Source organism: Tubulanus polymorphus, chromosome 5 (genome assembly GCF_964204645.1).
Source record: "Tubulanus polymorphus chromosome 5, tnTubPoly1.2, whole genome shotgun sequence".
Lineage (NCBI taxonomy): Eukaryota > Metazoa > Nemertea > Palaeonemertea > Tubulaniformes > Tubulanidae > Tubulanus > Tubulanus polymorphus.
Genome location: NC_134029.1, coordinates 14,097,098 through 14,111,747, shown reverse-complemented (window position 1 = coordinate 14,111,747; position 14,650 = coordinate 14,097,098). Strand labels below are relative to the sequence as shown.

At 36.6% G+C, this 14,650-nt stretch overlaps 1 protein-coding gene across 6 annotated transcripts in view; it reads right to left on the bottom strand.

Annotated features, from left to right (window-relative positions):
• Positions 1-14,650, bottom strand: part of LOC141905831 (uncharacterized) — a 270,857-nt gene that overhangs the window by 197,675 nt on the left and 58,532 nt on the right. For 5 of the 6 annotated variants that reach the window (XM_074794884.1, XM_074794885.1, XM_074794888.1 and 2 more), the window contains exons 8-9: positions 14,419-14,625; positions 8,269-8,457 (exon numbers count right to left, since the gene is read on the bottom strand). In XM_074794884.1, coding sequence (XP_074650985.1) covers positions 8,269-8,457; positions 14,419-14,625 — 396 coding nt within the window. Of the gene's footprint in view, positions 1-8,268; positions 8,458-9,897; positions 9,985-14,418; positions 14,626-14,650 lie in introns of those variants that run through there. The other variant, XM_074794886.1, reaches the window with a different exon arrangement.

Here is a 14,650-nt window from a genome sequence, read left to right as displayed (position 1 = left end):
CATGTTTGAAATTAAATTTCTCTCTTGATAAGAGGAAGGCCCAATTTTTTTCTTCGACTTCAATCAACAACAAGAGCCCCATGGGGCTTGACGCGGCAGCTTCACAAATTATAAATGACCTGTCCTTCAATCAATTTCATATTTCAAATAAGCTAGAAGGGCAAATCTAGGAACGGATCCAGGGACCCATGGACATTGAAAAGGGCAAGTTAAGTATCCAATGCAGACAAAACAAGGTTTTAAAAATATGAATTTCAGTGCAATTTTATAAAATTTCTCAGTACTGAGACGTCTGAATCTGCCACCAAGGTCTTTTCCCATGACTTTTTATGTTGAAAGTTTGTTCGGAAAGAAAGGAATAAAGAGTTATGGAAACACATCATGTCCAGGTGCATTAATATTTAAGAAAGAAACCTTAATAGTTGAACCAAAGAAACTTTATGAAAATCTGTCAAATGAAACGACCACAGCATTGTACACCCCTTATACACACGTAATAATCACACGCAACTGCATGACTCATCATGAATATTAAAGTGGTAGTGGGTTTTCCCCAATGACTCAAAAAGACAAGCTCTGTACAGCACAAACCGTTGATGCTAAATGACTTCGTTTACGTATAACATACAGTGTATATGGAATTACAAGAGCCCCAAGGGGCACAATGGCCAGCCTGTCAGATTTGCTTTTTATAAATGATGTAATCTGTGGGTTATATTTATCAATATACACTCCCTGCTCAATATCATTTACAGAGTAAAATCGTGTGTTAACACAGACAGCAGGAACGAATGTAATATAGAAATACTAAGTTATTGTATTGTGCAACGCCCCCTGGTGGCCATAAAAAAAACCAATGAGCTTGAAACTCACCTCGATCATAGAACATGTCATGAGCTACAACTTTCCAATTGATTATAGTAGCAAAATATGCTTAAGTATCAATTATGATGTGGAAAAACTTTTTTTCCACCTACGAATGAGTACTGATGACCCCAAGATGGCCGCCAAGTGCGTCATAATTGCCTGGTCAAAAATACCCTCTCGGATATAAAAGATCCCTTTCCAAAGAATACCCATTACAAATTGCAATGAAACATGGCGCACCATTAGAAAGCTACAGTACTCAGAATTCAGGCCAAAATTGACATTTTTGGGAACAAAAAAGGTCACAGTACGGCCATCTTGAGTCCGATCAACTCAATTTTTCACATGCCGATGGGCCCTCGGGGGATACAAATATATACGAATGATCAAGGTTATTGATAAAAGTGTCTTCAAAATTTCCCTCGAAAACTTCAAAAATGTGTAAAAAGTGCTGATTTTGGCGAACAACAATGGCTGCCAGTCGGCCATCTTGAATCTGACAGGGCCAGTTTTTGGCCTGAAGATGTGTCTAGGGTAGATACACGTATAAAACAAATATCAAGACATTACCTTGAAGCGTCTTCAAAACTTTGGAACTCTCACGAACTATCTAGATGGTTATCTCTCGACCTCAATAGCTTCAAGACCCATCTCAAAACAACTTTGTTCCATGCAGCATACCATTAACTCTCGGAAAGCGAATTGTATTTAACATTTTTTGGCAGAATAAAATTTGATTGAATTTGCAATTCGGGCACATGGCTAATTAGCATATCAAGGTCATACACCCGATTTGGTAAAACCTTTTTTTCGCGAACCTTGCGCAATTGTCAAGGATGAATTTTCTGTAGAGCAAATAAAAATTCCTCCCAAACACCAAATCAACTAAAGATTTCATAGAAATCGATCTTGAAATACAATTTTAAACCTTAAAATAAAACCCGTAAGTAAAACAGTAGACGATACCACGGATTCACGTGAACACCTGATTTCTGTAAACGAAATGTTGGTTGTGACAAAATTGTTCAGACGGTTTTAGGTGGTAATAAGTACGGAAACGTAACGACCATGGTCGACTTATTCGACGAAATCAGGCCTATGTGATATCCAAATTTTGACTTTTTTATTCTCCAGACCTCCCTGATATAGAAATAAAAAATTTTGGTGGTACGAAAGTGCAATCACAGCGCCGACGGGGACAGAGCCGTGTCAGAGATTGGCGGAGTGAAAATTGAGGTGGACGAACTCGAAGAAGTAGGCTATTGCGCTACTTGAATCACGAAAACTCCTGGCGCGGCCCCGACGCTTTTCGTTGATTAAGTAATACAAATATCATGCAATGGGTTTTCACAATCTACCGCTGGTATTTACCGGATTTCAATATCACTCCAAAATTCAAAGAAACCTCGAAATATCGAACCGGAACACATCCGGTACTGTAGATATCCGCGGCTGCCCAACCGGGAAACTTATTTGTTTCAATAGATATTGATAGGATCCATCATCTTCACCCGTCAAGGGATTCGAACCCACTAAGCTAAAGCCATGCCAGAATCGGGTCGGGCCAATCACAGCGCTTGTAACAAACCACATTAGGCTTCTGTGGAATTTCCCAGTAAATGGGCCAATCAGCGAACACGTAGCGAACGCGGAAGTATTGTCGCGTGTTGATACATGACGTCATGCGCAAAAGCGCCAGTAATGAAATCGCGATAATATACGTGAACAGCTGCTGATATTTTCAGATAAACCAATCACAGGGAAGACACAACTTCCTGATTGGCTGATAAAAATTGAAATTTTCCCGATTTAACTTTCGTGAAAAATGCAGAAAACATTTTTATGAGACCCTATTTCAAAATTCTGCTCGCTACGATTCCGAGAATGGATTACGCTTAAATACGTGATTTGTTCGAATATGCTTTCACTTGGCAAGCAAAAGAGCCTTTTGTGCTATCATCAAAGCTCCGCAGTAAATATTGCAAACTGCGCCGCGCATCAACATGGAATCTTCAGCACAGTACAAGATGCTATTAGATTAATCGTTCTCATCTTTCTCTGAATTTTAATAAGAGTAAATTGGATGACGACAATTAATTTCATTTAGAAATTAAACTCCTTTTGGCTGTCTTAACAGCAGCTTAGCAAAATTTTGCTGATAGCAATTTATTTTATTGCAAAGCCAGTATGTCTGGCCTGTTCTATTTATGTTCGAAATTGACTCCTCAGGCGAATTTATCTAATTTTACTCAGTTCTGAGTACCCAAGTATAGTACTCGACACATTTATCCAGGGTATACTCAATTCTGGGTACTGCACTTGACCAGAGTAGGCCCCTATGCTTGAGAAAAAAAATGGCGGCCATACATGCATAACTCATTAATGCACAGAATATTCAGAATTGAGTACCCTATACTTGTAAGGTTGCTGTACCCAGAATGAGGCATTGTTCGATAAATTCACCTTGCAATCTTACTATCCTCACTTGCCAGGGTTTGATTGCCTCCTGTCGAAGCTCACACAAACTCTGGCCACTGACCCTGCATTGACCCATTACATTTATCGTTCTATTGGACGGACAGAAATCTTTTCTTCAAGTAGACGTAGGTTTAATTTTTTTCAGAAGTGAGAGTACTGCTAACAACAAGTCCTTACAACCTCAACTCTGTTTGAAAGAGCATCAGGTGCAAAAATTAATAAAGATAAAACTGAGTGTATGTGGATAGGATCTTGGAAAGCTAGAAACGATAAACCTTTAGACTTAAATTGGAAGAAATCAATGAAAATTTATGGAATTCATTTCGGCAATGAAAATACTGATGATTTAAACTGGAATCCGAAAATAAATAAAATTCAAAATATCATAAATCTTTGGCGCCAAACTAAATTATCTTTACATGGCAAAAAGGTTGTCATAAACTCTTTTATACTACCTATATTATGGTACACTTCCGAGATTTTTCCAATTCCAGATAAATATATCAAAATCTTTGAACCAAAAATCATCAATTTCCTATGGGATAATGGAAAACGCCTCGTCAGTAAAGACATAATACATAAAAAAATCGAACACGGAGGTCTCGACTTACACAACATTAAATACAGACAACAAACACAGGCAATTAAGATGATAATAAACCACGCTCTAAAACCAACACACTGGAAACCACTTATCAACTACAATCTGCAAAAATATCTAGGCCCAGGCTGGAATATTTCAAACATCATTCACAATGAAATACCCAAAAAAGTCATTACAAATGACTACTACAGACATTTATTAAAATCATGGACAGTTTTTCAACAAAATCTAGTTACAACTGAGACCATTACCGAAATTCTGCAAAAACCTATTTTTGGCAACCCAAAAATTAAGCTCAACAAGAAAACCAATTTCACAGAATACATACATCACGGTATAATCAATCTACGACATCTATTCGATAATCGTGGAAACTACAAAGCATTTAACGAAATTCCATTAACAAATAAATTTAAACACACATGTATATACAATGCGATACCGTAACATTGGAAACTAATTCTGTCTGACCAAAATTTAGATCCCGATGAATTACCAAAAATCTATGTACAATTTGGTAATATAGTGTGCACTATAGGAAAACTTTTATCATCTCAAATTTATCGAATTCTATTATTAAAAAATCTCCATCAAATCACACCGATAGGGCAAACCAAAATTACTGAAATGTTAAATGCTGATCTGAACTGGCCGGAAATTTGGAATGAAGTTTATAATAAACATATTGATAGACGATTTAGTGATATTCATTGGAAATTACTGCATAATACTCTGGCAACAGCTTCAAAACTAGTACTTTGGAAAATAAAAACTGATCCAAATTGTAAAATTTGTGGACGCGCGGCAACGAATGACCATGTAGAATTCTCATGCATAGAAGCACAGCAATTATATTCATCTATACAACCAATCATTCAACGCATACTAGACACACCAATAAGTATCACTCAAGACATCGTCTACACAGGAATTACTAAAACAATAGAAAGAGATTTCTTCAAACGCACACTCGCGAACTACCTTTTGTTTCTTGCACAATCCATTTTGTACAAAAATCACTACAATTTAGAACAAGGCTCTGGCCGCATCAACACTATAATTTATTTCAAAAACTCGCTAATAGATCGCCTCAACCAAGAAATCATGATTCAACAAAACCTTCATATTTGGACTCTTAACAATGTACTTATACACCTGGATGCAAACGGACTGAATGCAGTAAACAGAATCACAATCGACACCATTAGCGTAGTCTATTAATTAAACCCAACGCCTTTTTTATTACTTACACCTACATATCCCGACTTTGACACTTGAGGTATGTTCTGATTTAGATCGAACAGGGATGACGGTCTATCAATACGCATAGAACTGTCTGACCACTTTTGCTCTATATCATCACATACGTATTAGTTTATTAGTTTACTGTTTCTGATGTTTTGACTGTAAACTCAGTCTCATTGCCACGATAGCTGGAACGCTGCCTCCGTTTGTGACCTTAGGATAGCAAGCTCAGTCTATCTACGCGCAATGGTGACTGGAAAGTTGCCTCTTGACATCAGTCTCATTAAAAGCTACCAAAAATCTAATCGTGACAATGTAAATAAAACCCGATCAAGACTGTATATATGTAAGTGTACAAACATGTATTCAATATTCACGTGTCTGTGCCGCTTTCTTACTGACGGTCTATCAATACGCATAGCACTGTCCGTTTGATTGCAATACATTCACGGACCTAACTCACTGTATATTAGAAACACATAACTGCTCCCAGTGTAAAACTTATACTTTTAGGCAAATTCAGCACCAGATGTGAAGTACCAACTGCGCACCCCTTGACTGAGAAACCCATCCTAATCGGAGCTGCACCGTCAATGTCATACAACTACACTTCGGATACCCCAGGGCCATACTCTCATCTGGAAAATTTGCGTTTCTAAATGTGCTTTCTTCCTATCTAGTCAACACGCGGGATCATCAACTTAGAGGACTTCTACATCAACATCTACCCGAGGAAAAAAACCACACTAAACTATCGGACTATTTACACGTAGAAAACGACCAAAAAAATATAAAAATGTACAAAATGATCTTGTAATATAGCTATTTCCAGAATCTCATTGTATTAAATTAGGCAGCCAGAAAAATTCATCCCAATCAGTCGCTTGCCGATTCAGACTGAATGGAAGATTGTTTGGATGAACCGGAACCGAATTTCCAATTATGTACTTCGATTTTAAAATATTCTGTTTACTCGACCGCCGATCACACATCTATATCTGTACTTCGATTTCCGATTTCAAAATCAAACCCCCTGTTTCGCTCCCGGCAGGTGTGGTGGGTCTGTAAGGGACACTCAATCGAAAAATCAAACAAAATTTACCAGCCAAATAAATAAATTATTAGAAGTAATGCAAGCAATGAATGTTAGCTTTCTCTACCATTGCAGCAGCACTCTGGTATTTGGGACCCTCACTACGACACCTTTCTTGGTAGAGGTATTAATACATCATCCCCATTCGACCAGTTTCGAGGCTTTAATAATTATGTCAAGAATCACAAAGCTAAACCAAAGGTACCATATTTTCCGGCTAATAAGCTGATTTTCCTCAGATTTTCACCCCAAAATATCATGATCGGCTTATTGGACATATACGATCTGACCTAAGGATACGATCTGACCTAAATAGTTACTTCCCGAACTATGTCACTCGAATGCTCTTGAAGATCATAAAAATCAATAAGAGTGTTCCATATTTATTTAAGGTCATTATCTACTACCAATAATCCATTTAGAACTATTTTGTTTCTTTGTTTCTTTCATCACCTGTCAGCGGCAATCTATTACCGCAGCTTCAGCACATTTGTATATATGCGCGTTAGCTGTCAGCCGTGTGTGTGCAAATGTAGGTTACAGTATATGGCTCTATCACCTGAGCGAGTCTATATATAGCAGTGACTCGGTGATGATAGTATACACAGCATTCTCACACATCGGCAGGCAGGAATTGTCAGCCTCATACATCGTCGATTGAGACAAACTTATTGAAAAATCCGTGGATTAAAATCTCCTGATGAAGGGCCTCTGCTTAGCGATGCATTGAGTGAACCATGTATTTAGGCTAAAAAACAAACTGCCCTCCGCTTATTGGCCTAGTCGGCTTAATCGCCGGAAAATACTGCGGGTTAAAAATTTTCTTCAGTTTTATGTAAGATTCGTCGATTCATTTAGGATAGCTATAAAACAAAGAATTTCATTTTAGTGCTCTATTAAGATGTATCAGTTTAAGAATACTCTAGTTGCTTTAATTGTATGATGGCACTTTCCAGTTTGGATGTATGTCATTTCAATTGAATAACATTTCCTCACAGGTTATATCCACATAAGAAAATAATAGCTCATTTCAACCAAGTCTAGCAGTTAGCCTGTAGATATTTTTGCATCAAGTTATTTTCACCATGGTAACCCGTTTTGGTTTTTATATTTTCAGCTTACAACAGCTGAAATTCAACGAGGTGGCTGATACTCTCTGTCATTCTTGGATATTGAATTCACAATTTTCAAAGTTTCACAACATCTCGTCACAAATAGCTTCGGCAATGAAGCGGTATCATGCATTTTTAGTATCACAGCAATCACGTTCTGAACAGAATAAAAGAAAATCGTCTCCCGTCAGGTCTCTTTTTGATACGAGTTCACATCAATTCATAGGCACAGGCCCTGTACAACCAGACCATGATATATTAGATTGTGCAATCAAATTGAAAGGAGATTAGGAACCATTGAATTTGATGGACTTTCAACCTGATGACAGATAAAAACGCAGAACATGGATTGATAAGCTTGTTTTGAATGCGCCTATTGAGATATTACTCTAACACGAGGAAATTACTACAGGAATATGGTATCAATATGGAAACGCCCGGAGGAAATAAATGATCACAGTACAACTGAAACAATAAGGGTAACCAATGTATGTCTGAATGAAGCACCGAAGTACTCAACTAGAGGAATGAGAAAAGATTTTCAAAACAAATTCATCAAAACTGGGTTGAAACCCGCCTAACTGCGATGTATATACAATTATTAAACTAATGATTATTCTGCAGCTGTTAGTAGAAAGATGGAAGAGGGAGACCAGAGGGTTGTAAGTTTCATATTATATTCTGATGATACAGAATTATTCTATGATCTTAGAAAGTTGAACGGTTGAAAGAAAAACCCTGAACCCTCAGCTGGGCAAAATCATTACAATTCAAAATACGCAAGCAAAATTCGTAAGCTTATTCATTGCAACTACACTATGTTAAAAATATATTTCAAGATAAGCATTATCTGCTGGTACTTCACATACCTTTAGACCTTGACTTAAGTTATCTCGATCTAACCCCAAACTATGTAACTGAACTTCCCAGTTCTTCAGCATCTTACATGCCTCATCTTTCTTATAGAATAGGCAATGAATTATTTCAGCCTCCTGACCTGCTTTCAATCCTTCCTCTCTCTCCACCTGCCGCATAACATCTTTAAATTCACTTGAGTTCTGTGAAAAAACACATATTAATTACCTATGATGAAAAATAAATTCAATATTGTAGCTACAAAAGAAACTTAATATTCAGCACCATTTGGAAATTTTACCATTTGTGACCTGTTGAAATGTACAAGATATGGTAACAGTTTTTTTTAATCTTCACCTTTGAAGTCAAAATCAAAATTTACAATTTACTTTATCAAAATGTACAATGTACCAAGGTTTTTTATATCTTGGCTGTTATCTTGATGGAGAATAAAATTATTCATTGAAATAACAACTCGATTTTCCTTTTACAGGGAAAAGTGAAATTTGTGATTTGTGACCTGTTGAAATGTACAAGATATGGTAACAGTTTTTTTATCTTCACCTTTGACGTCAAAATGAAAATGTACAATTTACTTTATCAAAATGTACAATGTACCAAGGTTTTTTATATCTTGGTTGTTATCTTGATGGAGAATAAAATTATTCATTGAAATAACAACTCGATTTTCCTTTTGCAGGGAAAAGTGAAATTCATCCCAATAGCCTTGAAATTAACGAAAATGTCATTGTATCTTTAACCTTGGGATATCCTCAGCACATAACATTTAAATCAGTCTATATATACATGTAGTTTATTTCTTGTCAGTAAATGAAATCTTTTTTTGCCATATCAACAGGTATGTGAAGCTGTTATTATCGAACCAGAAAGTTCATTAAACCATGAAACAAGACAATTCGTCGATGGTAAGATATAATCTTTATTAAGTTAACATCAGAACAGATTTTTTGACAAATATATCTTCGGATTTCACGGTATTTTACATACTGATTTTGAACTGATTTTTTTTACAGATACAAAATGCCAATAGAAATGAAATACTGAAGGAAATTTCGGAATCAAAGATCGCTTTGGATTCATGGTAAGTGCATACCTTAAATGATGTTGGGTTAACGCTGGTCAAATTAACTGACACGGATAGTGGTCCAGTTGTATCAATTTGGATTCAAATTACTAACGAATATGAAATAACAATTAAGGTGCACAATCAAGCTCAAATTTCATGTTAGGTTACGTGCCAGAATGTCAAAATTGCAGCATAGTGACTACCCAAAAAATTGGCTTGACGTCACACTGTACATACTCAAATTTATCGGCAAACAAAAAAGATAGTAAACTAAGAATAATGAAGTGCAAAATTGATAGACTCCAACTGAAAATTAAAAGATTGGAATTCAGAGAGGGAACTAAACTGGATCAATTAAGTTCTGATGATTTTAGATCGATTATGGAACTTCACAACGAAGAAATGACTAATCCAAATAACTCGGCATTTGTTGAAGGTACATTTTCAAGAGTATTCTGGGACCAGTAATTGAAGTGCACACAGACGTCCAACAAGAAATCAATCCGATGGCACCCTCTAATAATAAAGTGGTGCTTATATCTTCGAGGAAAATCACCTGGTACATACGAAGCAATGCGTCGTTCCGGTTTCATAAGTTTACCATCTTCGCAAACGTTGATTGACTATACGTATTCATTTAAACCACAGTCTGGTTTTCAAGTCAAATCATTTGTTGAATAGCTGAAGGAATCTGGAAATGAAAATTCACATTAAGAACATGTTCCTTACGTAGGTTTGCTGCATGATGAAGTTAAATTAAAAGCTGATTTAGTGTATGATAAAGCATCTGGAGAGCTTATTGGGGATACGAATTTGGATGATGTTTCCAATTGTATTATTAACTATGAACGCAATATGGCAGAAGGCACATCAAAGTCTCCCTTAGCAAATTAAATATTAACTTTCATGGTCAGGGGACTTACGAATAATATTTCATACCTGATTGCAAGTTTTCCTTGCAATGGCATTACAGCGGATATTTCTTTATCCTTTGGTATGGGATACAATTATGTATTTAGAACTGTACGGTATGAAAGTCCTTCCCTCACATGTGACGGGACATCATCAAATAGACGACTTTTTAATATGCATCGAATCGAAGGTTTTGAAAGTGCTGTGTATAAAACAAAAAACCCTTTTGCTACTGCTAGAGATTTGTACTTTATATTGGATGCCCCTCATCTCATTAAAAACTGTCAGAAACTGTTTTTATAGCTCTGGCGCAAACAGCAATACATGTTACATGTGGCGAAGGGGGAAACACATTTCATGGAAACAGATTGTTGAGCTTCAGAATTATGAAGCCAGAAACCATTTTAAACTTGTACCCAAGTTGACTCGTGCGCATGTCTATCTAACATCATTTTATAAAATGCGGGTAAAACTTGCTGCTCAAATTCTTAGCTCGTCAGTTGCAAATGCCCTGCAATTAACTCCGGGAGATGAGACTTCAAAAACGGTCATATTTATTAGAAATATGAATTAGTTCTTTGATTGTCTTAATGCGCCTCACCTCAGACAAGGTGAAAGGTCACTGAATAAAGATGTTAATGCATATACTGAGGTTGACAATGATCGGCTTACCTGGCTCCAAGGGTTCTTGGATGATTTAAAGTGTGTAAGGCTGAAATTGATGAAACACATGTAAATATTCAGAAATCTGATAAAGCATAAATGATTCTTTCTTATCAAACTCTTGATGGCATTGAGATCACAATTAAATTGTTCATTGAATGCTGTACATACTTATTACAACATGGGGCAACTTTCGTGTTATCAGAAAAATTCAATCAGGACCCACTTGAGCGGTTCTTCGGGAAACAGAGACAGTGGGGGGTGGAAATGATAATCCGAATGTATATCAATTTTGTTATAATTCCATGATGAGAATATTCGAGTGAATAGAAGCTTTATCAGGTGAATGAGTCCTCATTCACCTGATGAAGCTTCCATTCATTGGAAGCGAAAGCTCGTGCGTCAAATGAATAGTTTACCTATACAGTACTACTCGTCTCGCAAGTTATAATTCCAGTGCAATATGTACAGTAAAATCACATGCATTGGCGCGTATTAGAGGAAATGTAACTGCTGATTATAAGGTGCAATATGTAAACGACAATACTCCCGAAAAAGAAACGCCATCATTGAGAATTACAATATTGAAAATGTTACTGTCACATCATCCATTCATGAAAATGTATTTTCATGTTTTTGTATGTATTTCTATGTAAATATAGAATTGATGTTTGTAATAAAGAAATGTCCTTTAAGATTATATATACCTGTTGATGCAATCCTTTAAAGATTTCCTCAGTCCTTTCTGGCCTTTGCTTGTCGTTGAAGTTCTCTGTTCATGGAAATCAACAATTCCTTTGGCATATGCATGACTGCGGATGTTTAGATACAGGTTCACAACTACGGAGATAATACCCTGCTACTCCTCGTCAGACAGTTTTTTCTAATTTGATCTAGGTACACATGTACCGGCTGGTCTTCTACAAAACCTTTTCTCACACAAGCATTTAGATTCGAGTCTGCTTTATGGTGATTGTAATCCTTCCTTACTAATTTCTCGATATTCAGTATCAGTAAATAAAATGGATCGGTCACGAACGTCAATCCCCCACGGTTGACTAATGTTAGCCACATCTCGGTGTGTTCCAGGAAAGGTCCTCTTTTTCAACGATTCGCTTTTCTGGAATATTTCTCCCAATACTCCCAATACTGACTAGATCGCCGAAACTGATGAATTACTCTTTTGAAAACGATCTGTCAATTTTCGACATATATAACCAGCGATGAAACGCAGCCCTCCTCAGATTTCATTAAATCGCACTCGTCCCCCTCGACTTAATTTTCAGTATCGCTGCTGAAATGCCAAATCACTGAGAGTTTAAACACTCTCGACAACCAGCAGCTTACAAGCATGTGAACCTGTGCTTGTCATGCGAAAATGTGAAACACAGTTCATTGATTAAAAGTTCATCTGTCCTCAGATTATGGAATTGATTCCAAATCAATTCCGACTGATACTGGGAAATTTGCTGGTTTTCCCAGCATGTATACACTTTTCGACTCGAGGTGCTAAAACATAGCACAATTCGGTTGTTGTTTGCGCATTGTGCGATTCTTCGATCAATTTTTCGAAGATACTGCCGAAAGGAGACTTCGTTATGATCGGATCGCTCTTCACTTCTCTTAATGCGTTGCACACAGTTTTTTCAAACGATTTCAAGAATTAATTCTCATCCAGGCTCTGAAAGATAATAATTGAAAGAGCGGTATGAATGCAAATACATATAGATAATTTCATTTCACCAGAAAATGCTACGTACTCAAAGAAATTGATGAACGGACGTGATCCTTCACCTTTAAAACTTGATTCATTTTATACTAAGATGCTGAAATATGAAATGTGAAGTTGAGGAATAAGGAACTTTTCATATATGTTATCAGTAAATAGAGAATAGAGTTTAGAATATATAATTACCTGCATATTCCTTGGGATTTTCATCGTGCTGTTTTTAATGTGCCCGGTAAAACCTGATGAACTTTTAAACGTCTTGCCACGAAAAGGACATTGAAAATAAGATTCCATCAACACAGGGTATTCAGCTAGCAATTCATCAGCGCTTATCAAATTATCTCATCGCATTGCCTTGTCCAAATTAAAATATCATACAGTCGTCGTTTGATCGGGTTGTTTTCCATCATAAGTCTGTTGTAACCACGTGTAAAATTTCTTCCGACTGGTATACGCTATATATGTTTGCTTATATGCTTGCTTAGGCATTGTTCATGAATATAGGTGACCCCTAGTAAAAATTTGTAACGCATTTAGTACATACACTAATTATTGACCTACTAATTATTCCTGTTGAAATGAAATCGGATGATGAGACCGTTTAAGTTTATATTGTATTTCATATTTCTCAAAGAATTATTTTTTAGTCAAATAAGATTTAAGATATACACTGTTTACGGTCCACGTACAACATTTCGTAGGGTACATATAGGCGCGGCAGGGAAACTATTTTATATTTTTCACAATATTTTTCACAATATGTAAAAATATTAGAATAAAATTCATATGATGTCACCAATCAGAGGGTAGCTGAATATTGAGTCGTGGAAATCTTTCAATGCATGGCAGCGGAAGCTAAAATACCAGGTTTAGACCTACTTTGCTGCTTAGTGTTTTCAGTATGGCCAACCCCCTAATCGACGTCATTGTAATTTTATACGATAGAGCTAAGAATTTTCCCGCCAAAAACAGTTTTTCGTAGAATTTTAACAAAGTTGACCATGTCATCGACGGAGGTTCGCCATGTCTTCAAGCGCATCGATTATAAGTCGTTTAGGCCGAGAACCAATAAAACATATGCTCACATTAAAAAACGTACCGCGATTTTACATGAATTGGCTGAATGCCAACTTCACATCGCTGATAAAGGTAAACCAACAAAAACCTTTTTCTGCCGAAGAACTGATAACACTATGATGGCCACCAATTGCGTAATAATTGACAGATTGCAAAACCCTTTGATTCGCTTAAGAATTCTTCACAGAGAATGCCAATTGCCAATTTCAAGTGCTATAAGCCTTAGAATTCAAGCCAAAATTGACCTTTCTGGGCTCAAAAAAGGTCACAGGAAGTCCATCTTTGGTCTGATCGACCCAATTTTTTTCATGCTGTTGGGCCCCTAGGGGGATGAAAATATGTATGAAAGCATAAGGGAAATTGTTTGACGCTTCTTCAAAAATTTGCTTGAAAAATTCATAAATGTGTAGAAAGTGCTATTTTGGCAAACAACAATGGCCAACAGTCAGCCATCTCAATGACGAGGCCAGTTTTTGAGCTGACGATGTGTCTAAGGTAGGTGTATGAACCAAATATCAAGAATATCCATTGAAAGGTGTTCAAAACTTCCCAAAATAACTGCTTTCTGTCTAGGAATGAACGAAAATGATTGTTAAAATTCCAGACGACAATGGTGGATTGAAAAACTGCATATTAACTTGTGTTAAGCAAGGTAAACATTGTGTAGTGCCATAAAAATACTCAAGCCATGCAAACCTTCTTGAATTCTGGAATTATCAAAGAAATCCGGCCTCTTTTAATGACACCATCCTCAGTGATTGCATTGTAACATGATGGTGGAGAATTAGCCAGAGATATAACCATGGCTTCATTTTCATCTCGCAACTCGTTTACTCTCAACTCCTGATGTTTTGCACGACTTTTCTCTCGATCCCATTTACGTTTAAACTCTTTCCCTTGTACCTAAAAAAATATCAATTTTTAGTAA